Genomic DNA, 27627 nt, shown 5'->3' with positions numbered 1-27627 from the left:
ACTCCCCAGAGGTGTCCTCTGACCTCCACACATGTGCACGCCCCTGCTACACACACACACACACACACACACACACACACACACACACACACTTTTTTTTTTTTTTAAACAGAATATTTGGCAGGGCATGGCATTGCATGCCTTTAGTCCCAGCACTCAGGAGGCAGAAGAGGGTGGATCTCTGAGTTCAAGGCCAGCCTGATCTACAGAGTGAGTTCCAGGACAGCCAGAGATACACAGAGAAACCCTGTCTTGGAAGAAAAAAAAAAAAAAAACCAACCCAGAAAATTACAACTCAGCTTGCTTTAAAATGAAGCCGCCCATATGTTTTAATAAATACAATGAGTCACTGAGCTTCAAATATCCACACATGGGCAATTTAACTTCCCCTCCTGACTCACTGCCTTTTAGAATTTTCAGAAAGCCTGGGCATAAAATCACCTCATCCATAAACACTGAGGTATCTGTAAAAGGGAAAAACTGTTTTATTTCTAAACACAGTCATGATGTTACTATACTTTACAGTGATTTTCTTGAGTTTATTTAGTATGTGGGGGAGGTGTGCACATGCCATGGTGTGGGGGTCAGAGGACAACTTGCTGGGGTTGGTTCTCTCCTCCATGTGGAACTGGAGTTGGTCAGGTCACCAGGCTTGGCGGCAAGTGCCATGGAGCAGACCTTTCCCATCACTGCACGTGAACGACCACCGTCCCATGGCCAGCTCAGTTCCCTGGCTATAGGTGTTCTTCACACTTCAAGTGTGCAGATGGGCCCCACACATCCTCCACATAGCGAACGCTTCCACTTGGGTCTCCCCTTACACAACAGGACCATTTCCGGTCCACACAGCACTGCTCACGTCACCATCACATGAGAACATTAAAATAGACACGGGCAAGGAAGCCCCAAAATGGAGAAGTTGAAACACTTAAGACAAACAAACACTTGTCTTTGGCTGCCTCTTCTCCAAGTGGAAGGGGACATTCTTGAAACGTCCTTGAACTTACACAGGGATACTGGGAAACAATGGGGCAAGGGGTGGCCGTTAGCGCCCCTCCTGCCAGAGCATTCAGTCCACACCCCCACCTCAGGAGAGGCCAAGATTAGTCCAACTACACAGAGGGCAAGACGACAAGACACACGTCTCCTTGCCAACAGCTCATTCCAGCTGTCTGTCACTATGGAGCGAAGGGGCGGATCCATTCACACGAAAAGCACCAAGAGAAAGCACACTGCTATATTAAACCAGCCGGTCCATCTTACCAGAAGACTGACAAGCTAATAACTGACTCCAAAGAAATGAAACTGCGAGAAGTCTACTTTCTCCCCGGGAAGCTGCTGAGTCAAATGTTCACATCCAAGCAGCGCGTGATAAGGTCAGGTTTCTTAGACACGGGATGAAATTGATGTGAGTTTCCAACACTCACAAAGCTAGAAAGTTCAGAATACATAAGCTCCCTCAAGGCAGCCAAACTACGGTTATATTTTCATTCTCCCAATCTGAACACTGTTGAGGAGCATTTGTACTCTATATGAAGATAATTTCTGTGACTGGTTTAATAAAGAGCTGAACGGCCAATAGCTAGGCAGGAGGAAGAGATGGGATGTCCAGAGAAAGAAAGGAAGAGGAGAAAGAATCGAGGGGCAGGAGACACCAAGAGACACAGAGGGGAAACAGGAGGTGCAAGATGGAAGAGAGGTAACGCCACATGATAGAACGTAGCTTAATATAAAGAGGTTAACTTAAATTATAAGAGTTAGTTAGGGACAAGTCTAAGCTATAGGCCGAGCTTTCATAATAAGTCCTCATGTCATTACTTGGGAGCTTGCTGGCGGGCCAGAGAAAGACGCATTACAGAACACAGCTTACTAATGAAGTCTGTGGTCCTTCAGGAGACCCAAAACCCTAACTGGATGAACACGTGAAATGCAATGTTTCTTTCCTTCCGTCCTTCCTTCCTAAGGCCGAGTTTCACTCTGTAGCCAAGGCTGGCTTTGAACTCAAACTCAAGATCCTCCTTCCTCTACCCTCCAATGGTTGGGGTTACATGTGTGCGTACAATGACCATCCTGCTTGGCAATTAAGAATGTACTCTGTTCTTAAAGAAGACCTGAGTTTGGGTCCCAGCACCTACATTGGGTGGTTCACAACTACCTTAACTCCAGCTTCAGGAGATCCAATGTCTCTGGCCTCTGTGGACACGGACGGACACACACACACACACACACACACACACACACACACACACACACACACGAGTGCGCGAACAGATACACAGACAGACAGACAGGCACAGAGAGACAGACAGACACACAGAAAGACAAGGCACACACACACAAACTACTTTTTAAAAATAAATTAATTAAATCTTCAAGTTGATTAAGCTAGGATCTGGTTTGCTCCATTTTTCTTGTCTTGTCCACTGGTTCACTCCCCAGGATCCCTGCTAACTAGGCAGAGACGGCCAAATGTCCTCTCCACTCAGATGCTTCTGCCCACAGGAAAGGGAGTCCACGCTGAGGTCCTGAGCTACGTGCTGCCCTGGTGCTGCCCTTTGGCCCCCAGACCCCTGGGCTAATGGGGAGCAAGAAAGATGGAGTGGAGAGGTCGTCAAGACTCAGAAGCAGAGAAGAGGAGGAGATTCCAGTGTGGCAGCCTTCTCCGAAAGATATTAGAAACCACCTCTACTAACCAAAACTCAATCCTGGAGGTTCTTTAGGAACTAAATGATTCTCAGACATCTTCCTCTGCAGCCACGTTGGAAGAATGGAAGGCAAAAGCCCATCTGCACCTTCACGAGCATGCCTTACAGTCAGAGACTATAGAGTCTGCTCGGATGCCCAGGACCAGAACAGACCCGGCAGATGCACAAATGCTCATTAAACACAGAATAATGGTCAGCCATGTGTGTTTGCTTCTGGGGACTAGCCTGAGAGGGGAGACGGTGAGTCGAGGGCCAAGTTACCCTTTCTGGGTACATTATTCTGGGTCTATGTTTCCTAGTCACGCTCTCCTCAACAACTTACCTCAGCAGGAGCCTCAGGAAAGATACCGCGATGATGAGTGCTAGACCAACAAGGAATGCGATACTTACAGCTATAAAGGAAAAAAAAAAAAAACCCTATTATTCTCAAAATGCCATCGTAGGTATCAGAGCTGTTGAGGCATTATACTACCCTGTCAGTGACAGCTGGAACAAATATGAGCAGAGCTTACATTCTTATGTTAAAGCTTGAATCCCCGATTAAGAATGGAGCATGCAGGAGCATGTCATGACATACTCCCATCTATCACTCAGCTCCTGGATGATTTATTACTATTATCAAGAGACCGTCTCTCTTGGAGCTGGGGACACAGCTCAGTAGTGGAGCACTGACCCTGCATCTTCTTTCTTTCTTTCTTTCTTTCTTTCTTTCTTTCTTTCTTTCTTTCTTTCTTTCTTTCTTTCTTTCTTTCTTCCTTCCTTCCTTCCTTCCTTCCTTCCTTCCTTCCTTCCTTCCTTCCTTCCTTCCTTCCTTCCTTTCTTTTTTTTCGAGACAGGGCTTCTCTGTGTAGCTTTGCGCCTTTCCTCCAACTCACTCTGTAGCCCAGGCTGGCCTCGAACTCACAGAGATCCTACTGCCTCTGCCTCCCGAGTGCTGGGATTAAAGGTGTGCGCCACCACCGCCCGGCAGCTGACCCTGCATTTAAGGACTTGGGTTCTATCTTCAGAAACAACAACAACAAAAAGAATGGTATTGCTAGGTCTCATGTATTAGGTCCCCTCTTGTTTTGCTAACATATTTTGAAGCCCAGACATTATGTCATTTCAGCCTTATGTCCTCACTGTGTTCATAACACATATGGGTCCTGCAGAAGGTCTGGGGACCGCAGATGTCTCCTGTCATTCCACACGGAGGAGAATACAACTCTCCTTGGGGAATTTTCTACCCCCTGATGGATAACCTCTACCTCCTCATGAGAAAACAGCCAACAGGGTCCGTCTATCAACAGCCAGTTCTCTTCAAAGCCAAAAGGGACAAGAAGACAAAGGACACTGCAGGGACAGAGCCGTTCTCACAGCTAAGGCAGCGTGGGGTCCTGGGTCAGATCCCAAGAAATGACACTGAGGAAAACGGCTCAGCAATAAATGCCCTTGCCACCACGCCTGACAACCCGAGTTCCGACCCCAGAGCCCACGCAGTAGAGGAGAGCAAAAGCCCCAAAGCTGTCCTGTGACTGCACAGCATGTGGACTGTGGCACCCCAGCACAATCAATAAACAAACGTATGTTAAAAAAAGACAGCTTGGGAAGTCTAAAGGTCTACAGAGCGGTGCTGTGTCAATGTTAAGTTTCTGGTCCCGATAATTATATACAGGGAAATTATGGTCTGATTATATAGTTTAAGGACATACGCAGACCGAGATAAAGGGTATTCAGAAAGTTTTTCACAGTGTCATGCAAAGGTACTCATAACTCTTTCACACAGAGGAGACTCCGCCCACAACGGACCACGCAACACACGTACACCGAGGCGGCACCTCTTGCAGCTGACCACGTGACACAGATTGGCTGAGCTGGCAAAGGCCTGTCTATCTGGTGCCACAGCAAACAGCGGGTGCCAGGTTCAGGCTTTGCAATAAGCGCCTTTGCCTGCTGAGCCATCTCGCTGGCCCTCACCTGACCATTTTAAATTACTGTCCATATTAAGTGCCCGTTACTCCAAAGGCAACTTAAGTATTACTTTTATTTTCGTCTTCTTTGTTTCATAGTAACCCCGTGTTTTTATACTTTCTACATGCTATTTTTTCATCAGTGACATTCATATTTTTTGACTGTTTGGTATGTATGCATGAGTGCTGTGCTGTGTGTGTGTGGAGGCCGGAGAACAACTTGCAGGAGTCTGGTCTCTCCTACCATGTGAGATTCAGGGGACTGAACTTGGATCCTCAGGCTTGCTGTCCAGTGCTTTTACCTGCCGGACCCAGCATCTTGCTGGGCCTCATTATTCTTTTAACTGCTTAAGCTGTCCCACACTGCCCCTTGGGTAACAGCTCTACATTCTTTTAAAATAACGTCACGCTTAGCTCTCTGTGAACAGAGCTTAATAATGATGCAAAGATTCCTTGCTGTCCTTTACAGAGCATCACACACATTAATAGACGTTCTGCAGTGGAGTTATAAGAAAATTCATTCTTCAGGATGTTCTTTACCGTAAGGGAACCTCAGCTAGCTGAGGTTGTCAAGGAAACACTGTGCCCTAAATCCCAAACAGAAAGTTAACTGCTTCTTTCTAGCTTCTTTCTACTGTATGGACTCTTGAAAGCGTGTGCTCTGTAAAAATGCATGCGTAGACCTAGCAACATCAAAATAGGGTGCTGCATCATCTCATTTTCTTAGTAAAAATTGGAGGTATAGGCCAACGGTAGAGCACATGCTCCAGCATGTCTGAGGTCCTTATTTTAATCCCCAGCACCAAAAAGAAACTACAACTGTACCATAAACAGATGGTATAGACAATACATAATCCATGTTTTAAATTAATGAACACATCGTGAAGCCTCAGATGCAACAGGGCTGAAAACTTTGAAAACACAAATTAAGAAACTAACGAAGAAAGATATACATACGAAGGTTACTGTCGACCGGATCCTCATTAACAACCAGGTCACAGGCAATTTCATTGGCTCCAGTGGAAGCATGCTGTACCAAAAGGGAATAGTTTCCAAATTCTCCAAATTTGTATTCCAGCCTAAAAAGAGCAGGTGAAATGAAGGCACACGGTTACATTAGGAAGTAAGGAAGGAGCTCGACCGGTGGTTCTCAACCTGTGGGTCATGACCCTCGTGGCATTGAATATCAGTTATTCTACATCTCAGATATTTACAGTGCAATTCGTAACAGCAGCAAAACTACAGTTATGAAGTAGCAACAAAATAATTTTATGCCAGGGGGGGGGTGTTAGGGGGTCACCACTACATGAGGAACTGTATTAGGAAGGCTGGGAACCACGTAAGCGAGACTCCGCTAACACCATCAGTGAGGAGCAATGGGAATTCTTATGTTCAGATCGGGAAGATTAAGAAAACATGTTTGAAAGAGAGGAAGAACAAAAAGCGTGGAGGACTCAAGTTAGACCATGACGAGCAGGCACAGACCTGCAAGCCGCCGTCTCTCCCTTGGTATAATTAACTTGCAGGATGGACCCGTGCTGGGTGCTCACGGAGACGGCTGCCACGCTCGGCTTTGCAGGCTTGCCACCGTGAGAGACGTTCGCCAGAGGCTGGAAGGCGCACTGTGGAGACAGGGACAAGAGGCACAGTGTCGGGGTGTCCGCAGTGTCGGGGTGTCTGCAGTGTCGGGGTGTCCGCAGTGTCGGGGTGTCCACAGTGTCGGGGTGTCCGTAGTGTCGGGGTGTCCGCAGTGTTGGGGTGTCCGCAGTGTTTGGCAGTGTTGGGGATCAAAGCCACGGCCTTGCGCTGTTAGGCATTCTTTCCCATTAACTACACCTCTTGTCCTGTTAGGGGTCTCGAAAGTTTCTCAGTGGTTGAGGGACACAATATCCAAGAGAAAAATCCTAACTGTTCTTTGTACTTTAAAAAACTTAAACTATAGTAATTCGGATAAAACTTACCCATTTTATATTAAAATGATGACTGCCAGGATGGAGTTGAACAGTCTTTATTCATAAGTTAACTTTTCACAAGTTAATAAATACTTTAAATCTTGCATCCTATTGTTTCCATGAGTATTATTTAACAACTAAATTTACAAGATCCGATGTTACATATTTCTATTTAATACACATATGTCACCATGTGGGTACTTATGTCTTCAAATCTTTTCTATTGCAGCCTTACATTTTTGTCATATAGATTGTTTTAAAATATCCACACATGAGGTTCTTGTTCTTTTTAAATTCTTTCCGTAACATAAATTTCCAAAAATGAAATTACTGGATAAGAATAATTATCTTAGTTGGTGGTGGTGGTGGCACACACCTATAATCCCAGCACTCAGGAGGCAGAGGCAGGTGGATCTCTGAGTTTGAGGCCAGCCTGGTCTACAGAGTGAGTTCCAGGACAGCCAGGGCTACACAGAGAAAAGCCTGTCTCAAAAAACAAGACAAAAATTTTAATAAGAATTCCTGTTACATGTGGCCTAGCAGTAAGTACTCAAATAAATAATTTTTTTTAAGAAAGGAGAGGGAGCGATACTAATCACTGCCAACCATTCTCTGTACCTGTAAATCTGAAGGGAACAAGAAAAGGGCTCTGATGTGAGGACATCAGAAGAGTGTATCAAACAAGCCAATGGTGAGGATGCATACAAAACTTACTTGGTAACAGTATTCAGATTTCCAGTATACAGTGAGGCTTGTTCCCAACAGTTCATTGTGGATGAGAAGCAAAGCCTGATCCATCTTCAGCTCCACATTCCTCTTTTCATCTACATCTGATAAGGATCAGAAAGAAAAGTTACAAACCCAAAAACCCAGAGCACCCGAGGGTGACAGACACACAGAGCCCAGCAGCAGCGCTTCACACATACCTACAGGCTGGAGCATTGGGGTCTCCAGCACACAGCCCCAAGTGTGCAGATGTACCTGTGTGCAACGCCACACAGATGCCCTTTGGCACAGATGGTCAACTACAACCGAGGGTCCGTCAGCATCATTCACATCCAGTGTGTGTGTGAGGAGGTCACATTCACCGAACTGAGGTGTCTCCACACACCATAAAGGCATCACGAGCCAGGTTATTTTCTGTTTTGCTGGAGAACAAAGCTCACAGCTTTGCCTGTGCCCACAGCCACAGCCTTTCAATGAAATCACTGATCAGAACCCAGAGTCTATTATTCCCACGTCTAGACTTTACCACGTTAGTTATGAGCTCAACCCCAACAGCTTGTTACAAATGCAGACTGCAGCTCTCGCTCTCTCCAAGGAGGCAACAGGAGACATCAAAGGCTGGAGAGATGGCTCAGCCATTAAGCGCTCTTCCAGAAGACACTAGTTCGACTCCCAGCACCCATATGACAACCTCACAACCACCTGCCACTGCAGTTCCAGGAGATCTGACATCCTCTTCCGGCAGAGACACACAGGCAGGCAAAACACCCATACACATAAACATCAAATGAGGAGACACCCAGATGCAGATGTATATGAAAACCCTGACAGGCAAGACCATCACCCAGTGACCTCACTGAGAAGGCGAACCAAGGTCAAGATCCAATCAGGGTGCCCAACCTGACCACCAGCACTTGATGCACGGCAACAAGCAGCCGGGACATGGCCACGCTCCTTTGGGCGACACCATCTAGAAACAGTCCTGCCTGAACCGCCTGCTGCACCTACATGTGGAGGCGTCATCCAGCTCTCCCAGCATCATAGCTGATAGGAGATGATCGGACCCCAAGTGCTACACCCTCCTGCACTTAACAGTTGTCTGCTGAAGCCACTCCAACAGTCTCCAACCCAAGGCTAAGCAAAGCCAAGGGCGGATGCCAGGCCTATAATCTTGGGATCCTAATAACTGCAACAAAATCCCACTTACACTGACTGGCGCAGTAAAAGAAACAAGAAATGCATCCTGCCTACCTCCCTCCCAACTCACACATACAGGCGGGCAAGACTCCTGGGCCAGTCTGCCTCTTAATATTTTAAGACCTCCTGCGCCTCATCTTTCCAGTGGGGGATTCTGAATCTCCTTCCAGCTTTCAAGCACATTGGGAAGGGGTAAGAAGTCTGTGAGGAAGACTCAAGGGTAGAAAGACTCTCGGCTTCAGCATTCCTTCAAGGGGTCCAGGTCACAGCTGGCTGGCTAGGTGACATCCTGAGGGTGGCACAAAGATGATAATCACTGAGGGACTGGGGTGTCTTCTCCCCTCACCATGTGGACTTCAGGCACTGAACTCAGGAGTCGGGCTTGACAACACGCTTTAGTGCCGAGACATTTTGTCAGCCTTGTATGTTATTTATTTATTTGTTTGTTTGTTTATTTATTTATTTACAAAGGACCTAGAGAATGAACTTTCATGAGTGAAGGTCCCCAACCCAAGTAGTCTTTCATGAGTTTTAATACAACCTCAAAAGTACTGTGAAATTCCAGTCCTATTCAGTGGGGCTGGCAATGACTTTCTAACCATGTGCCACATCCCAAAAGTCTTATACAATATATTAGTGTCCTTTTTTTTTTTTTCTTCCAGCTGGCGTTTCTCTGCATTGCAATGATTGACCTTGAACTGTCGGGTTCAAGGGTTCCTTCTGCCTCAGTCTCCCAAACAGCTGGAGCTCCAGGCAGGCACCACTGTGAGGCCTAGAGAAATCAACCAACCAGTCAGGACCTGCTAGCAGGCAGGTCTAAGTGGAGGCCAGTCAGCTGTAGCAGCTAATGTCTAGCTTACCACACTCCAGAGAGGAATTGTATCTGCTTTGTAGCCCTCTGGTTCTCAACTAGCCTTTGGATGTCTCCCTCACTTTGCAGTTGATAAAAAGAAAACTGAATTTGAACATGTCCTCCAAATGTTCCCGAGTGACTATTTTCCTATCCTGAGAGTTGTTGGAATGCTTATTTAATGCCTTTCCTAAACCCAGGTATTCTTAGGGGTTTTTTGTTGTTTGTTTTATCTTTGTCGTAATTTTCTTTTTCATTTCTCCTGTTAATTTTTTTTTAAAGTGTGTTTAGGTGCCTTGCCTGCATGCATGTATATATACCACATGAATGCCTGGTCCCGAAGAGGCCAGAAGACAGCATCTGAACCCCTAGAAGTTGAGTCATATGTGGTTGTGAGCTGCCGTATGGGTGCTGGGAATCGAACTCGGGTTGTCTGGAAGAGTAGCCAGTACACTTAACCTGGAGACATCTCTCCAGTCTATCGTGCGTTTCTGACGGTCTTCCTTTTCCAGTTTAGTATAACTCCCTGTGCACCTGTTCATCGTTTCTCCACACTTCAGCATCCCTTCGTGATTCCTTCATTAACTTTAGGGGTGCATTTCATGCTCCGGTTTCCCTCGTGGGTTCTAGACTAGCAAAACTCTGGCCATTGTTACTATGTGACTCTGGACTATACCGAGTCCTAACTGAACATCAGAATTGCCCAGGAAGCTTCAAAAACAACAGCAACCAAAAGTTCAAAGACCCTGACCAGACTCCAAACTCTGCACGACTTTTTAAAACCTCTCCTCCCAACAAGACTCCTAAAGTCCTGAATTCTTACACCTTCCTTTGTACTTTTTTTTTTTTTTGCATTATTTCAATATTTTTTTTAAAGTTTGGAAGGTGGAGGGGTGTGTTTCACACAGTCACCCCATCCAAGTTCTGATACGGAAAAGGGGGTGGATGGTGGGGAAGAGGCAGGCGACACAGCTCGCAGGATGACAGGCCCTATCCAAAACAATGCGCAAAGGGGGTTTGTCCCCTTGCCTCCGTCCTCCAGCCAAACTAGCTCGGGGAGTTTGTGAAATGGTCCTGCAGGACCCTGGGGTCCTGAGAAGCAGGGGTCGAGAATTTCCATTCCCCCCACCCTTTCCCCTGGTGAATTCGGAGACAGACTGAGCACCCACCCAGGGCTCCAGCAACCGAACCTGGGAAGCCAGGCCGGCCCGGGCTGCCGGGGTCGCAGCTCCCGCGGCGACGCCGCCCGCACTGCGAGCCACCCCAAGGCGGACCCGGTGCCTCGCTCAGGTCCTGTGCCCCGGGGGTCGTGGGGACGTCCCGGGCAGGCCCACGCTCGGTTCCCGCTGCCCCGAGCCCGCGCGCGCGGTCGGTCGCTCGCTCACCTGCCTCCGCCCGGCGGCCGGGGGCCAGCAGCGCGGCGCTCAGCACCGAGCCGGCCAGCAGCAGCGCGGCCAGCACCGGGCCCGCGCCCATGCCGCCTGCCGCCTCCGTCGGGGAGCTGCGCTCCTCGGTCCCCGCGGCCGGGCTGCGCTCCTCGGTCCCCGCGGCCGGGCTGCGCTCCTCCGCCGGGCGCCTGCGCGAGCTCGACCCGCCCTTCATGGCCGCTCCGGTGTCGTCACCGCCGCGGTCCCGCAGGGGAGGGCGTGGCCGAGCCTCCGTAGACCCCGCCCCTGTCTTCCCTAGCCCCGCCCCGCTCAGAGGGAGAGTGTGTGCCCAGCTCGTGCCATGCTTAGCGCCACAGAGTGCGTGCTGCCTGGCTGTTTTCTAGCCTTTGCGCAGTGTTTCCGTTCTGTGGGGAGAAACATCCAGAAGAGTGGCCTTTGCTTCCCTTCATTCACCTCACCACCTTCCTGAGCAGCATTCTAAATTCTTGCATCCTAGCCTTTCAATGTGCAAATGGGTGTTACAGGTCTCTGTCTACTTTCTAGGAGATTCCTGGGTATCAAACAAGAGCCTCCCCCGCACACGCACAAGCTCTAGGCGTTCACTAACTAGAGGGAAAGATACACCCCCTAAAAGGTCTCCTGTAGCCGACAGCCTGAAGAGGCTGCTGTTAATCTTCTGCAGAAGTTAGAGGTGCCCAGGGATGAGGACTCTGCAGATCCACACGGCTGTCTGTATTCCCAGAGAAACGATCACTTGTGAAAGAGAACAGGCACAATTTGTGACAAAATTGTTTCTAGTTGCAAAATTGCGTGAGCAATCCAAATGGCCATAGATGGGACAGGATCACACTGCGCAGTGCAAATGATCAGACCTTCATATAGCTGCTCCTGATGCTAGAAGAATGCTTACTGATCTTGCAGAGGACCCAGGTTCAGTTCCCAGCACCCACACCAGGGGGCTCACAACCACCTGTAACTCCAGTTCCAGGGGATCCTATGCATGTCACTTATACAGTCATGTGTGTTGTTACTTATTTTTAGGGTTTTTGGCTTCTCCCTTCCACACCTGAAATAATTATATATATATATATATATATATATATATATATATATATATATATATATTTTTTTTTTTTGGTGGGAATTTAAAAAAAATCATGCCAACCAAGACTTTTGGAGCATTTAAAGCCCATCTGCAGCAGCATGTAGAGGCACATAGCACACATTTTACCAGTTATAGCAATGTGGTTATCCCATTTCGCTTCCCTTCTGGTATTTCTTTTTCGAGTCTGTGTCAAGTGTCAGTTCCTCCTTAGGGTGCGGAAAGGTGTCTCTGAAGTAGGACAAGGAATTAGGATTTTGTGTTTTACATCCTCTCTTGTATTCAGTGTCCTCTCTGGACTCTGTACTTCCCCAGATCACTCCATTGTAACTACCCCTGAGGTTGACCACAATTGCCCTCATCAAGGGAGAGGCCCAGAAACTTTCAGCCTCCTGGTCAATCTTTTCAGTTTTTCCCTTTGGATACAACGCAGCGGGGAGACAAACATCTCCCGTTGTGTGATCTCAGCGCACCGTCATCACTTCCAACAGAAGTCAGAAGTCAATTCCCCTTCTTCCACCCTGCCCTGCTACCAGCCCTTCACACACACACTCATCTTCCTGTTACTACGGTTTTAGACCTGGATGGTCCAGGTAGAATTGTGTAACATGCCATCTTCCATGAGCAGCTTCTTCCACCCAGTCTGTTTTTAAGGCTTGCTCACTGCAGCATGCGGAAAAAATGTCATTCTTGGCCAGGCAGCGGTGGCGCACACCTTTAATCCCAGCACTCGGGAGGCAGAGCCAGGCCAATTTCAGTGAGTTTGAGGCCAGCCTGGTCTACAGAGCGAGATCCAGGACAGGCGCCAAAACTACACAGAGAAACCCTGTCTCGAAAAAAAAAAAAAAAAAAAAGTAATTGTTTAAGGCTGAATAATATTCTACTATATGGAGATATATAAAGTGACTGACGAACACTTGGGTTATTTTCTATTTGTCTACTATCAATAATTGTACCATCAGTGTTCATGGATAATGTAAACATGTTTTCAGGATTTCAGTCTTCCTGGGTATACACTTGGAAGGATTGCTGGGTCACGTGATAATTCTCTTTAACCGTTCTGACTTTTTCCCAACATGCCTCTGCACTGTTAAGTCCCCACTAGCAACACAGTGAGGGGTCCAATCACTCCACATCCTGGCCAACACTTGTTAATATCTTGAAGCCAGTGAGCTTTGGTGGAGTTTTTGTAAGACAAGCAACCCTAAGTAAATGGAGAACCCTGTGCACGTCTCAGTGACAGTTCAGACACAAGGGGTACGCTCACCCCCTAGTCAGCCACAGGCTACAGAAGACAGCACAGCATGATCCACCTACTTCCTTTGCCTGTGGTATCCCCTTCTCCAGGGGGAAATGTGTCTCGGATGGTGATCCCCGGAGGAGAAAGGAAATGAAACGTTAGGGCATGGTGAACCAGTCACAAATGGAAATTCGTGGGCTTCGCTCTGGCCCCTGCGAAGGTAGAGACTCTGAGGTGGCCCCCATCTGTGACTCCACGTGACTCTGCTGCCTGCTCAGGTTCAGGGGAAGACAGGGGCACATCATGAGTGACCATGAATACACAACACATCTCTCATGTCTCCCCAAATAAGGATGTCAGCACCATGGGAGAGACCTTTTTTATTTGGGGGGTGGGGTGTTGGTTGTATGGATGAGCAGGGTCATGGTACAGCCCATGATAGCCCTGAACTCTTAGTTCCTCCACTCTGTCTCCCAGCACTAGAATTACAGGTGTGTACCATCATTCCTGGATCCAGGTTTTTTTGTTTTGTTTTGTTTTTTGTATTCAGTTGTGCAAACCCAGGGAGATGCAACACCTTCTATTGAAGAGGGACAGTGGATATCAAACGTTCACACAGAAACCCCAGGTCAGCACCAACCAAGGCAGGCAAGAAGGTTCCCTCAACTTGCTGGCCCCAACATTCCTAGCCATTCACAATCTCAGGAGCCTGCTGCCACAGCACACTTGGCAAAGTGGAAGGAGACAGCATGAAAGCTTCACAGAAAATCATCCCCAACACTGACAATGACCTCCCTGACAAGCGGTGCACTTCAGACACCCAAAATGGTCTTTGAGTATGTGTACGTGCATGTGACGGGTCAGATCCAGGGCTTTGCACAGAACCAGGCAGGTGCCCGGCCACTGAGCTATATATATCCAGCTTCCGACAGGACTTCTTCAATTAGGAGAAAATGTTCCCTGAAGAACTAGTGTATGTTTTTTCACACATGGTCATTTAAAGATTTCCACTTCCTACCAGTCTTAAACATGGTTACCAGGGTAGGCAATGTGTCTTCATGATTACTGGTCCATCACTCCCTTCAAACACTGTTAGATCCACAGATTCTCGGCATCTTCACCAGGAAGCATGGCAAAGCAAGGTTTTCCCTGCTTGGCAACTTCTATCCAGGTTGCCAGGAGACCAGTATACACTCTGATGTACAGGCAGACGCAGGGGAGAGTCTGTGTGGCTGAACAACCAAAGTCAACAAGACACGAAGTTCACAAAAGCGCTTCCATCAAGCGTAGAAGATCTGGGATGCCACTCAGGCGTCGAGTCTGTCACTCAGTGGCCTGTCTTTACAGCATCTCTTTTGACTGAGACGTCACCGTGTCTCTGAGTGAATGTAAAACCTTCTGGTAAGTGTCCAGAACATCCTGAGCCGTGGGTCTTTCTGCGGGGATCTGGCTCTTACATGCCTTGTGGATATCAAATAAATGAAATCGGACCATATCACTCCCTTCCACGTGCCCCAAAAGGAAACTGGAGACATCCGGAATCTTCCAGATGTCAATTTTCTCATCATAGGAGGGCATGAGATCATCTTGGAAGGGCGTGTCTTCTCCGTAAGGCCACAGCTGCTCCGGTGCCACAAAATCCCCATGGAGCTCCCTGTGGCCACACTTCACAAGTGTCCCAGAGTCGTGGTCCACCAGGGGCAGGGCATCCAGGTCGTTTGCCACGATGCTGAAGTTACTCGTGAGAAGATACTGGGACAATGTTTTGGGCAGGTCGTTGGAGTCGCACATGACCCTCGTGCCCAGGGGGCTGCGGTGCAGGTAGTTGATGATGCCCACGTACTCCACGGCCAGCTGGAGCCTGTTCTGCCAGGTGTTCACCCCCTGGTACTTTGAAAGGTTTAGCGTTTCTTCCAGGTTGCTCAAGGAACCTAAGGGGTGATATTCGGTAAGAACGGTGCCGTCTTCCTCGCAATAGCCGACCAGCGTGACTACGCGCTCACTCTGCAGAGACTTCAGCATCTGCAGCCCGTGGAGGAAGTCGTCCTTCATCTCCAGCCTGGTGAGCCGCGAGAGAGCCACTTTGTGTTCCTTCCACTCGGACAGAAAGACCTGAAACAGGGCCGCGGAGAACGTCAGACCCGGGCTCGCGCCAGAGCAAGCCGAGACACAGACACCTCCTAGGAGGCAGGCGCGGTGCGGGGGACATGGGAATGAGCCGGCTACTGGGTCCGGTCCCTGCCATCCCAGGACCGCGAAGACGGATGCACACAACTCTCAGAAAGGTGGACCGCTAGCTGAGCCGGGGAAGGGGAAGAGCGGGCTCAGGGGGGAGACCTCAGGCTCTTCCAAAGCCTACACGGAACCCGCCAGCCGTCATGTTCCACGGTGGGAAAGAGCCTGCTCTCGGCTCAGAGAGGAGGCAGGAGGGCTCAAGACCATTCCCAGGTGTACGGCTCAAGGAACCAGGTGGAAAGTGACGCCATCGACTCAGAGGGGGCACAGCGGGCCTCGGGGAAGACATGAGCAAGCATTCCACGCTGAGCCAGCTGCAGTGACACTTACTTGTAATCCCCAAACTCAAGAAGCTGAGGCAGGAGGATCATGAGTTTGAAGGCTCTACAGTAAGGCTCTATTCAAAAGAAAAAACAAACCAACAAGAGAGGTCCACACAGGACACGGTGACATTCGGAGACCTCCAGGGAGAGCTGTCACATAAATAGTTGATTGTACGGCTCTAGGACTCGGGGAGAGATGGGGACTAGAGAGAACCATCTGGGAATTGATTAGACATATAAAAGCAATAGAATTAGACTAGGTCGCCGCGTGGTGGCGCACGCCTTTAATCCCAGCACTCAGGAGGCAGAGCCAGGCGGATCTCTGTGAGTTCGAGGCCAGCCTGGTCTACAGCGTGAGATCCAGCACAGGCACGAAAACTACACAGAGAAACCCTGTCTCAAAAAACAAAACAAAAAAACAAACAAACAAAAAAATAGACTAGGTCTAAATACTAGATTACATCTAGAGACACAGGGAGATGTCTCCTCAGCCCCAGCACTGCTCCGTTCAGTCCAGACAGCTGTCTATAGACGGACAGGCCTGTCCTGGGAGGTATAAGATGTTGGGCAGCTTCCCCGGCCCCCATCCCACCGAAGGCCAGAAACAGCGTCTCTCTCCAGCGGTGACAACCACAAGCGTCTGTACACTTTGCCATCTACTTGGACACTGCTGCCGGCTGAGAAGCAGGCTTCAACCGGGACAAGGACAGAGGAGGCAGTAAAGGGGGCCGAGGAAGACGGAAAAAGCACGCGATTCTGGAAAACCAGAGTCTAAGGACAAGAAGCGACCGAGTCCACGGTTGCTGACGGGACTAAGAGGAAAGCAGTATTTATTCGAGTTGCAGTTAGCTGGTGACTTAAAAACAAAAAAAGCGGTTTCCTGGTGTGTGGAAGCCACAGCGGGGGCAGGATGAAAGCGATGGAGAGCTCGGGAAGTTGGGGTGGTGAGTGAGTTTTCCCATCACAGAAACGGAGAAAGAGCGGCAGCTTCCGAGGACCGGGCCATCAAGAGAACGGAGCTGCTGCTGTAAAGTGTGCTTGTTTTTTTACAGGGATGGGAATCCAGGACGGGGTGGGGAAGACTGGTGATCCCCGGGAGCGGGGCCCCTCGCGAAGCACCGCTGTGGGAGTCAGGACGGTGCGGGCAGCAAGGTACACGCTTCCCAGAAAGGACGAGGACGCTGTCTGCGGAGACTGCTGTCTTCCCAGCTCCTAACGTAAGACCATTAGCCAACAAGGGTGGGTATCTGAAGACCCATGGGTCTCGGAGCAGGCCTGTTGCTCGGTGCAGAGAGCTCAGACTCCTCCTTCACTCTTGTCTATCATGTTCTTCATATCTTCTTTTTTTTTTTCTTTTTTTTTTTAGATTTATTTATTTATTATGTATACAGCATGTTTTGCCTGCAGGCCAGAAGAGGGCGCCAGATCTCATTACAGATGGTTGTGAGCCACCATGTGGTTGCTAAGAATTGAACTCAGGACCTCTGGAAGAGCAGCCAGTGCTCTTAACGGCTGAGCCATCTCTCCAGCCCCTCTTCATATCTTCTTACCTAACTGTGCAATTGAAGACTGTATACTCTACAACTAGGTAGCACACTTTCCTTCTTACTTACTATTCTACGACTTTTCTTCCTGATACTAACTGGAGTTCCTATCTATGCCTAATGGCTACACAATTAACCATGCTTCTAAAAATATGTATGTATATATAGGTGTGTATATATAAATATACACTTTTTTTTTTTGAGACAAGGTCTCATGTAGCACAGGCTGGCCCTGAATGCCCTACACAGCCGAGGATGGCCTTAAAGCAAGCACTCTTCTCACTGAGTAACATCCCCAGCCCCTCTCCCAAAAAGTGTCCCCACCGCCCATTTTATAGTACTCTTTAGATACCTGTCTCCTCCGTTCCTCCAGAATTCACTATGATTCACTAATATTCCTCCATGATTTCACTATGTCAGAGTTCCCGATCTGAGACTCCTGGCCCAAGGACAGAAACACAGGCTCTTCTCGGCTCTTTTCTCTTGTTTGTTTTTAAGCCAGTATTCCGTGATGTTGCCCAGGTTGGCTTCAAAGTCCCTGCCCTAAGCAATCTTCTCTCTCTTTCTCTTTCTTTCTCTCTCTCTCTCTCTCTCTCTCTCTCTCTCTCTCTCTCTCTCTCTCCCTCTCCCTCTCCCTCTCCCTCTCCCTCTCCCTCTCCCTCTCCCTCTCTCTTTTTTTTTGAGATAGGGTCTCTTAGTGTAGCCCTGCCTGTCCTGGAACTTGCTCTGCAGACCAGGCTGACCTCGAACTCAAGTGATCTGTCTTCCTCTGCCTCCCACGTGCTGGGATGAGAGGTATGCACCATCACCACCACCACCGCCCGGCTCCAGGCAATCTTCTTGCCTTAGACTCCCAGGTACACACAGCAGGCCCCACGGCAGCTGGTGCCAGACAAATTGCTCCCCCAGGGCTGCCGGTGACAATGGCCCCGGGGACAAGGCGGACACTTACTCTCTTCACGGCCCCTTCCCCCGCGCGCCTCAGCTGCCTGACGTCCGTCCTCAGCTCCTCACAGGACAACCAGGGCGAGCAGTTTCTCATCCGTCCCATCCGGAAGGAGCCGTGGGGGCAGCGCCTGGGGTCCTCCGCGGATCGAGGGGAGACGACAAACTGGTCGAGGCAGAGGTAAAGGAGCACGTTCATGAGGGCCATGGCCAGCAACAGCCCAACGCCCCGGGGGACTTCTCTGTGGGGGAGACCTTTCCTGTTTCCAGGCTGCTGTCCCATGTCAGTTCCTACAACAGAACGGGAGACAGGGTGGGGTGGGGTGGTGGCACCATTGCCCACGTGGATTTCCACGGGGGGGGGGGGGTGTTCTGAGGCCACTCGTGGGCTCTGTCCGCCTCAGTGTCCCTTGAAGGCGAACACCAACTACCGCGGGAGCCGGGCAATGGTGGCGCACGCCTTTAATCCCAGCACTCAGGAGGCAGAGCCAGGCGGATCTCCGTGAGTTCGAGGCCAGCCTGGTCTACAGAGTGAGTTCCAGGAAAGGCGCAAAGCTACACAAAGAAACCCTGTCTCAAAAAACAAAAAAACAAACAAACAAACAAACAAAAAAATACCGCGGGAGCTGCTCTGATAAACACTGTTCTCCCTTACAAGCTAAAACGTGGATGTATCTAGCCTGGGTCTGGTCTTTTCCTCCGGTCACTATGTGGACGGCCTGAGTGTCCATGGGTGTTGTGGGACTGGGACTGAAGATGGACAGAGACGCTTCGCTAGCGTAGGAAACAGACCAGGGGCTCCTGAAGCTGAGAAGTTGGGGTGCTCCTTGGACGGTAGCCTGAACGAGCTGGTGACACAGCTCAGGGAGCTTCCAGCATGTGCAAGACCCTGGGCTTGAACCCCAAACACAGCAACAACAAAATAGTTAGGCTTTCTATTTTGTGGCTCAGGGGACTGAACACAGGGCTAGCTGAGCACCCTGGCCCCTAGCGACGGCCCAGAGAAGAAGCCAAGATAACGCGTAGTGGGTGCATAAGGTGACTCTGGGGTGGGAAGGCTGAGGTGCAGAAATTAGCTAACAGGCCCTGGCGATAATCCGGGACAAGAGTCGACACACTTGTGAGTGAGAATAACTGACAATATTTTCTGGAGGGGATGACTGGGGAGACACAGGCAGTAGGGACCCAAAGAATCCAGGACAGAGGCCACTGCAGGGCCATGGCGGAAGGACCGGGGCAGAGGGACCTGGAAGGGGACAGGCCTGGGATGGACCCTCGAGCAAACGATGCTTGTCCCTCACAGCGCTGGACAGAGATGTTCCAAGGAGACAGTTAGATTGGGCGGCACGGGGGCCCAGAGTCACTATGGCCAAGGCTACCTTCAGGGGTCTCTTCCTTCTCCCAGCCGGGTCCCCATCCACGTGCCTGGGTCCCTCAGTGTGGCGCTGGGTCCCACATGGCAGCTCCCGACCTCTGTGATTCCATCCCAGGAGATCTTCTGGCCTATGGAAGTACTGCATTCACACGGTGCACACACATACGCGCAGGCCAAACACCCACAGACACGAAACAAAAAAGAATTATATCTCAGCTTCAAGTCTTGTCCCGCAAAGCTATTCCTTGTACACAGTTCTTGTCAGTAAAGAAGGAACCTCCCCTTCCCGTTTCTAAGCCAATGAGGACAGGGTTGAAGTGTGTTGTCCCGGCAACACGACTACTTCTAATCCCCAAAAGCTAGAACTGACAGTTCAGTCACTTAAGACAACAGAATTCAAGGCTGGCATTGATTTCTGCTGTCACCAGGCTGTGCTCAGTAAACCCTGACTCTGCAGTCACCTCGGTTTCATTCAGAGGCCATCCTGCGCATTCACCCCACAGTCTCGGGTCAGCCCCAGCAGTATCCGGGTCACTCGTTCCTCTTTCCACAGGGACCTGAGGCCCTCATCTTCATCCCCTCAGGCCATCTTCAGAGACTTAACAATAGCGGTGGCAACCGTTTCCACTCAGGCTGGGGCTGTTTCTCTTTCATCATACTTTTTTTTTTTTGGTTTTTCGAGACAGGGTTTCTCTGTGTAGCTTTGCACCTTTCCTGGAACTCACTTGGTAGCCCAGGCTGGCCTCGAACTCACAGAGATCCGCCTTGCTCTGCCTCCCGAGTGCTGGGATTAAAGGCGTGCGCCACCACTGCCCGGTCTCTTTCATCATACTTTTTAAAAAACGTTGTTAATTATTATCATGTCTACCATGTGTGGGTACGGGTGGGCACACGTCACGGTGTGCAAATGTAGAGGTCAGAGGACAACTTTGTGGAGCTGATTCCCTCTTGTGTCTTTAAGGGGTTCTGGGGATGCAGCAGGCTTGCATTGACAAGCACCTGTGCCCAGTGAACCATCTCTCCAGCTCACCTTTCATAATCCTTAGAGGGACCAGGGGTGTCCCAACTTAGACCTTAGGTCAAAGGGTTGCAACTGTTTTTTTTTGTTTTGTTTTGTTTTTTTTCTGTTGTTGTTGTTGTTGTTTTCCTAGGAGTCAGTGTCAAAGTCAAGGGATAACCTTATCACTGATGTGAGGTGCAGAGAGATGACCTGATGTATCATCTCGTCTGTCACTCAACTCTGTTGCCAGGGTATGTAAGAACAGCCCCTACAGAGTAAAAAAATAAGCATTCGGGAGGCAGAGCCAGGCGGATCTCTGTGAGTTTGAGGCCAACCTGGTCTACAGAGCAAGATCCAGGACAGGCACCAAAACTTCACAGAGAAACCCTGTCCCAAAAAAAACAAACAAACAACAACAACAACAAAACCCCCCTGTGCTTTCTCACAAAATATCTCTTACCCAACATTTACAAAGATAAAAGTGGTCAGGAGGGGCTGGGAAGGTGGCTCAGTGGTTAAGAGCACCGACTGCTCTTCCAGAGGTCCTGAGTTCAATTCCCAGCACCCACATGGTGGCTCACAACCATCTGTAATGAGATCTGGTGCTCTCTTCTGGCCTGCAGGCATATGTGTAGACAGAACACTGTATATATACTAAATAAATCTTTTTAAAAATTTTGAGAAATAAAAAGATAAGCCAGGTGGTGGTGGCGGCGCCGGCGTACGCCTTTAATCCCAGCACTCAGGAGGCAGAGGCAGGTGGATCTCTGTGAGTTCGAGGCCAGCCTGGGCTACAGAGTGAGTTACAGGACAGTCAGAGATACAAAGAGAAACCCTGTCTCAAAAAGAAAAGAAAAAGAAAAAGTGGCCGGGAATACAGCTACCTGGTAAAGCGCTTGCTTAGTTCAGGAGTATTAAAAAAAAAAAAAAAAAAAAAAAGGGCAGTGGATTGTAGCTGGCCAAACCTGGCATTAGATTAGAATATGTTTTCGAGGGTGTTGAGGCTAAGGTAACCTCCCCTCAGGCAGTGCCTCTGGCAACCCTCCAAATGCTTACAATCCCTAAATCTATACAGTGGCCGGAATCTTTCTCCCAACACTCAGAAGGCTCAATGTCTGGGATGTCCACTGCTGACCTTCCTCCCCAGCACATCCCTTCTTTGGGGCCCCACTCTATCGTGGGGACACAACCCACTCATCATTCATATCACAAACCGGCGTGATTCAATGCCTCCCTCCCTTGACTCAGAATCAGCCCTACACATTGCCCTTTCCTGACTCCGCCATGACACATGCTACCAGCACCCCTTACCTGGGCTTCTACATCCGATTCCTGCACGGCCTTTCTTTGTTCCAATCCATTCTCCGCACAGCAAATTGGATCTTCCTTCTTCAACAAAATGTTTCAAGGGAAAATAAATAAATAAAATTATGACCATCTATTCATTTTTTTTGTCAATTTGTACTTGTCCTGAATATATTTCAATTTAAAAAAATAACATTTTTTGGGGGGTGGCATATTGGGGCTCCAACCCAGGGTCTTGCACAGCATGACCTAGAAGGAGATACTGGGATCTCAGCCTGTGTCTCTCTGCTTCCAGGATGCCATGAAGTAAGATCTCCTCCTCCACCGCTGTCTTCTCCCATCAGTGTCCCCTCCCACCATTGCCCTCTCCAGCCAGGATGTGCGGTGCGGAATGACCACAGACCACAAGCAAAAATCTCCATTCATCAGCAAGCCATTAATGCATTTGTTTCTTATGGACTGCATTTTATGCCTTTTAGCTAAATCCTCATAATTCTGAATCTCCCTAGAAAAAGGCAACCATCCTTAAACTCAACCGTTCACACGGTATCGCACAACATCAAAGTCAAAACAATTCTGAGGGGTAGATAGAACCGTTGATCTCATTTCCCGGAGAAGGGGACGGACTCAAAGGTGAAGGCACTCCCCCATGATCTACACCGTGTATGTGGAAGGGCTGCCTCAAATTCACCCTCTTCCTCAGTATCTTGCAAAGCCCTGAGAGGGGAGGCAAGCTTGAACCCAGCGTGGTCACTGGAGGGGGCGGGCACCGCGGCTGGCTGCCTGGACCTTAAAGGAATATGCTCTGGCACTGTTTAAACACCAAGGCTGCTTAATAATGGTGAAAAAGGACCAACTGCTGTATGCTCACTGCTTAGACAAAGAAAATAAGGCAACTAAATGAACTGCCAATATGCAGGCTATTTTACACGATTCCGGGTGTCGGCGTTAGCATACAATTCAGACTAAATCTCACTTCCGGTAATTATTTTAAATATTCTGGATGCTATTTAGTTTATACAGGCAACGGGTGGGGATGTCAAAACTCCTAAACGTCTAAATACTGCTTTTTAACAAAAAAGGAGGGAAGGAGGGTGAGAAGGGGCTAGGGAGGGGGTGAGAAAGCGAGAGCACTTCGGACTGTCTCCGCTCACACAGTTGAGTAGCAGCGTCCGGTGCACAGAAAGACCCGGAAGAGGGTGCACGGAGAGCACCCAGCGGGGTGTGTACGGTAAGCACCCGGAGTGGGGAATGTACGGCGAGCACCCCGGAGGTGGGTGCACGGTGAGCCCCCGGAGGGGGAGTGCTCGGTGATCACCCGGAGGGGGAATGCACGGTGAGCACCCGGAGGTGGGTGCACGGTGATCATCCGGAGGTGGGTGCTCGGTAAGTACCCGGAGGTGGGTGCACGGTGAGCACCCGGAGGTGGGTGCACGGTAAGTACCCGGAGGAGGGGTGCACGGTGAGCATCTGGAGGAGCCGCAGCCACCACCTGCTTCACGGCAAGGCCCAGCTGAGCCCCGTGAGAGCCGCGTCATCCCACCCTGGGGCTGGGTCGGAGGGTCCAGGTTCGGAAGGGTCCCGCAGAACCCCGGCCTGCTTCACCATCCCCCGGAGCCTACCTGGCGACCACCAGACCCGGCGACCACCAAATCCGGCTCGCGGCCCACGACGCCTGCGCGGCCGGAAGCGGCCCGAGGCGAGCGCGAGGCTGCCCCCTGGTGGCCGCACAATGGACGCCCGCGGCCGCGCAGGCACTCTCCACCCAGCCTCTGGCTCTGGCTCTGGCTTCCACTCTCCAAATGCATGAATGAATGCCAGGATGCAACAACCAGGTGGAGCCCGGGGCTGAGAACCTCGGAGGGTTGCTTCGTGATCTCCACTCTTTGCAAAGCTGTGGCTGCCAAAGGGTGGTCCTCAGAGCAGCAGCGTGAGCATGTGTCCGAAATGAAATTCTCAGCCCCCTGCAGACCGAGCCCCGCCGTGCTTCTAGATTTGAAAACTACATGTAAAGATGATTTGGGGGCTTCGACCTGAGACAGAAAGCTAACTTCACAGATTTCAGGTCCAAACCTCAAGCTGGATATTTAAGTGATGTAAAAGGCTAGAAGATCCCAACGTGCCACACTAGTATCTGTACTTGATAGGAAGCGAGAGGGGTAGGGTTTCGAAACAGAAAATCAGACCTAACACTACCTAATTTGTTGTTTGTTTTGAGGGGGCCAGGCAAATATCATGACAGCCTGTCCTAATAACTCAATTAAGAACGAGACCTCCTCTCCAGGACCCTAACTGTTTAAAATATACGTATTATCTATTTCTGATCTACTTTCCAGGTTTGAAATCAAATATGGCACGCGGATTTTAAAAAATCCATCTGTGCTTATTATCCAAACAATGAGTGTTAACTCCAAGCATGCTGAAGGACCTGGGTTCCATAGATCTAGGAAGCACCAGAGGGGTGGAGCAAAACGAAAACACTCTGTAAGCCACTTTTGTCTCCCAGAATGACGTGGGACGGGGTGGGCGCGGGAGGGGGGAGTATACAAAGGCCAGGGATAATAGCTACCCTTGGAGCTGGAATTAGAAGCAAGCTTGAGCCACCCAATATGCGTGCTAGGAACTAAATTCAGGTTCTCTGCAAGAGCAACTCATGTTCTTTACTGCGGAGCCATCTCTCCAGTACCAAGAATATTGATAGTAGAAAATATACCTGCATGTATAACAGTAAGAGTTTCAGAAGTAAATTATATGCATTATATCTTAAAGCCATTAAAAACACTGCTTAATGAATACAGGGTTTCTGCTGGAGACGATGAAAAAATTCTGGTGATGATTGGAGGTGATGGTTGCATAATCGTGTGAAATATGCTGGATGCCACTGAAAAATGCACTTGAAAATGACTAAAATAGGGGCTGGAGAGATGGCTCAGTGGTTAAGAGCATTGACTGCTCTTCCGGAGGACCTGGGTTCCCGTCACCCACGTGGCAGCTCCAACCATCTGTAACTCAGTTCCAGAGGATCTGACCTCTGAGGGCATTGCACACGTGATACAGGCAAGGTGTCCATACACATAAAATTCAACACCTTTTACAAAATGACTAAGATCATAGGGTGTGTTATGTATAGTTTGCTATAATAAAAAAAAATGATGCTGTAGGGGCCTGTGAGATGGCCAGCAGGTAAGGGTGCTTGCCACCAAGCCTGACAATCTTAAGTTCAATTCCAAGGAGCCACATGATGTAAGGGGAGAAAGGATTCTCACAAGTTGTCCTTTGATCTCCATATGCACATGCATGGACACACACACACACACACACACACACACACACACACACACACACGTAATATTAAAAGTTGATTTTTATGTATTGACATGAAGAGATGCTCATAACATATGGGTGTAGTGGTTTTAATGTTAGGTGTCTCCCGTAGGCTCCCATGTTTCAGTGGTCCTTTGGGGGTGAGACTGTTTTGGAAGTGGAGCCCCGCTGGAGGATGCGAGGCTTTATAAAGAGGCCTCACTTCCTGTTCACTCTCTGCTCCCTGAGCACAGGTGCCCATCTCCTGTGCTCGCCACCATCCTCCCCCTGCCCGCTGCTGGATCTTCTTGAAATGATGGCCTGTATCCCACTGGAAGAGGAAGCCAAAATAACACACCTTTCTCCTTACGTTGCTTTTGTCAGGGTATTTTATCACAGCAACAGAAAAGTAACAAAGTAAACAAAGTTAAGGGTAGGGAAACAATCCCATGCTTTAAAAAATGTATTTAATGTGGTGGTGGTGGAGGGTTGAACCCAGGGCCTCATGTTATTCTTACGAAGTGGAAGCCAATAAACCAGAGATTTCAAGAAGAAAGGACCAGGGAGGGGACTTTCCAGAAAGATGGAGCTGACACCTGCAACTTCTCCTGCAAAGCGCAGCTTCAAGGTCAAGACAGAATCAATGCCACAGCTGTTGGTGGTGGATCAAGGAAGGCCAGAATTTGACACAGCACGAACCTGGTCAGGATATGTCTTTGTTCTGTTTTCTTCTGACCTGAACTCCATATGGCTCTAAACCTGAAACTCTTCTGGCTAAGCATAGGGCAGAATAGGACTGGAGAGAGGGCTGGAGAGATGGCTCAGAGGTTAAGAGCAGTGGCTGCTCTTCCAGAGGTCCTGAGTTCAATTCCCAGCAACCACATGGAGGCTCACAACCATCTGTAATGAGATCTGATGCCCTCTTCTGCACATACATGCAGACAAAACACTGTATCCATAATAAATTTTTAAAAAAATCTTAAAAAAAAAAAAAAGGCATGGAGCAGGAAGGAGAATTCCTAAGTCAGGAGAGGGAGGGAACCCCACATTTGTTCTGTCTTTTCTCTGTTCCCTTACCAGCCACTCACAGCCACTCACATCACAGCAGCCAACAGAAAGCTGGAGCCAGAGCCACCAGCTGGAACCTTCCTTTCCACCCAGTGGAACTGGACTCCCAAGAAGCCCAAACCAGCCTCCCCACGCCTCTGCCCACCCAGGTGCATTGCTGTGGCACAACTGTGGAGATGTTCTCGTGTTTGAAGTGGGGATTTTTCTTTATTCTTGGGGACACATGTATACAGTGAATTAAGATCGCATCCTCCCCCATTTCCCTTCTCCACCCCTCCCACCTTCCCGACATGGCCCCTTCCCAACTCCAGGTCTTTTTCCTTCTCCTCCGTTTTCATAGACCGCTGGCTTTGCCCTCAGAAAAGATTCTCCCTCCAAAACAGCTATCAACTGGCAACTGCTCCTCAGTGAGGGGATGGGCCAAGAAAGCTCCCCCCCCAAATCCATGCTGGAATTTTAGTCGGCTTGGTCTTGTGCTGTGAGTTCACGAGGGCAATAGCTCTGGCATGTCCAGAAGACAGCCTCCCACGGCACTCCCCATCCTCTGCACCCTTACATTCTTCCCGTCTCCTTTTCCTCTGCCAGGGTGCACGTGTGCACAGTAAAGATGCCTCGTTTAGGGGTGAGCACTCAGTCTCCACTCAGCACTTCGTGCTGGGCTGACTGCACCGACTGCTTCTTGATGGTGAAACTATCTGGGTCTCTGGCCGGAGAGCTGACATGGGTTCTCCGTGAAAACAAGAAGGACTGGATATGCGGGGTGTGGTGGTACTTGCCTTTAACCCCAGCACTCAGAGGCCGACTGACCTGCACATGAGACATCTGATTCCAGGCAGCATAAGCCACTTTGAGAGCTACGCTAATGATGAATGTTCTACTCATGTCCCAACTAATGCTGAATGAGGCACTCATGAAACTCTTGAAACAAACATTAAAATTCACATTACCAGTAAGGGGCTGGCAGGATGGCTCAGCAGTTACTGTTCTTGCAGAGGACCTGAGTTTGAGTCCCTTCACCCATCCTGGGTCACAATGCCTAGCTCTAGGGGAATCCCAGGCTTCTGTGGGTACCAGCACTCATGTGTTCATACCCACACACATAATTAAAGATAAATCTTTTTAACAAATTCCCAGTAAAGAAAGGCAGGAAATTCCCAGTAAAGAAAGGCAGGAAGTTGAGAGACAAACACAGATGTAATAGCAGAGTGGAGAGGGCAGGAAAGTGATTATGAAGACTGACTAACAGAGGCAGTTCCTCTGCGCATGGGAGGCAGGGTCTGGCTGTCTCTTAGCCTCTGGAATGCTGGAACGACAGGCGTGTATCAAATGCCTGGCTGTTTTTGTCACGGCAGAATCTCACTTGGTTGTCTGGATTGGCAATGGACTTGTCGTAACCCCCTGCATTCAAATACAAAACTAG

At 49.4% G+C, this 27627-nt stretch overlaps 2 protein-coding genes across 5 annotated transcripts in view; both read right to left on the bottom strand.

Annotated features, from left to right (window-relative positions):
- Hgsnat (heparan-alpha-glucosaminide N-acetyltransferase) overlaps nt 1-10977 on the bottom strand; it is a 30489-nt gene extending 19512 nt beyond the window's left edge. The window contains exons 1-5 of the mRNA XM_076553590.1: nt 10765-10977; nt 7321-7436; nt 6140-6276; nt 5612-5733; nt 3028-3097 (exon numbers count right to left, since the gene is read on the bottom strand). Coding sequence (XP_076409705.1) covers nt 3028-3097; nt 5612-5733; nt 6140-6276; nt 7321-7436; nt 10765-10855 — 536 coding nt within the window. The 5' untranslated portion in view covers nt 10856-10977. The remainder of the gene's footprint in view (nt 1-3027; nt 3098-5611; nt 5734-6139; nt 6277-7320; nt 7437-10764) is intronic.
- Nucleotides 10978-13474: 2497 nt separating this feature from the next.
- Nucleotides 13475-23570, bottom strand: Pomk (protein O-mannose kinase). Of its 4 annotated transcripts, none has more exons than XM_016001507.3 (5): nt 23459-23565; nt 21843-21920; nt 19536-19670; nt 18164-18447; nt 13475-15221 (listed from the first exon to the last, which is right to left on the bottom strand). In XM_016001507.3, the coding sequence occupies exons 4-5, from the start codon at nt 18437-18439 to the stop codon at nt 14451-14453; spliced, it is 1047 nt and encodes a 348-aa protein (XP_015856993.2). In that variant the 5' UTR covers nt 18440-18447; nt 19536-19670; nt 21843-21920; nt 23459-23565; the 3' UTR covers nt 13475-14450. The 4 variants fall into 4 exon arrangements, with proteins under 4 accessions (XP_015856993.2, XP_042118543.2, XP_076409704.1 ...); XM_042262609.2 differs by having other exon boundaries at nt 19536-19659; nt 23459-23553; XM_076553589.1 differs by having other exon boundaries at nt 14086-15221; nt 18164-18322; nt 19536-19659; nt 23459-23553.
- Nucleotides 23571-27627: the final 4057 nt, after the last annotated feature.

The sequence above is a fragment of the Peromyscus maniculatus genome, chromosome 17, assembly GCF_049852395.1.
Source record: "Peromyscus maniculatus bairdii isolate BWxNUB_F1_BW_parent chromosome 17, HU_Pman_BW_mat_3.1, whole genome shotgun sequence".
In the NCBI taxonomy this organism is placed as follows: Eukaryota; Metazoa; Chordata; class Mammalia; order Rodentia; family Cricetidae; genus Peromyscus; species Peromyscus maniculatus.
The sequence above is the reverse complement of the archived record's forward strand: the minus strand, read 5'-3'. Positions and strand labels throughout refer to the sequence as shown.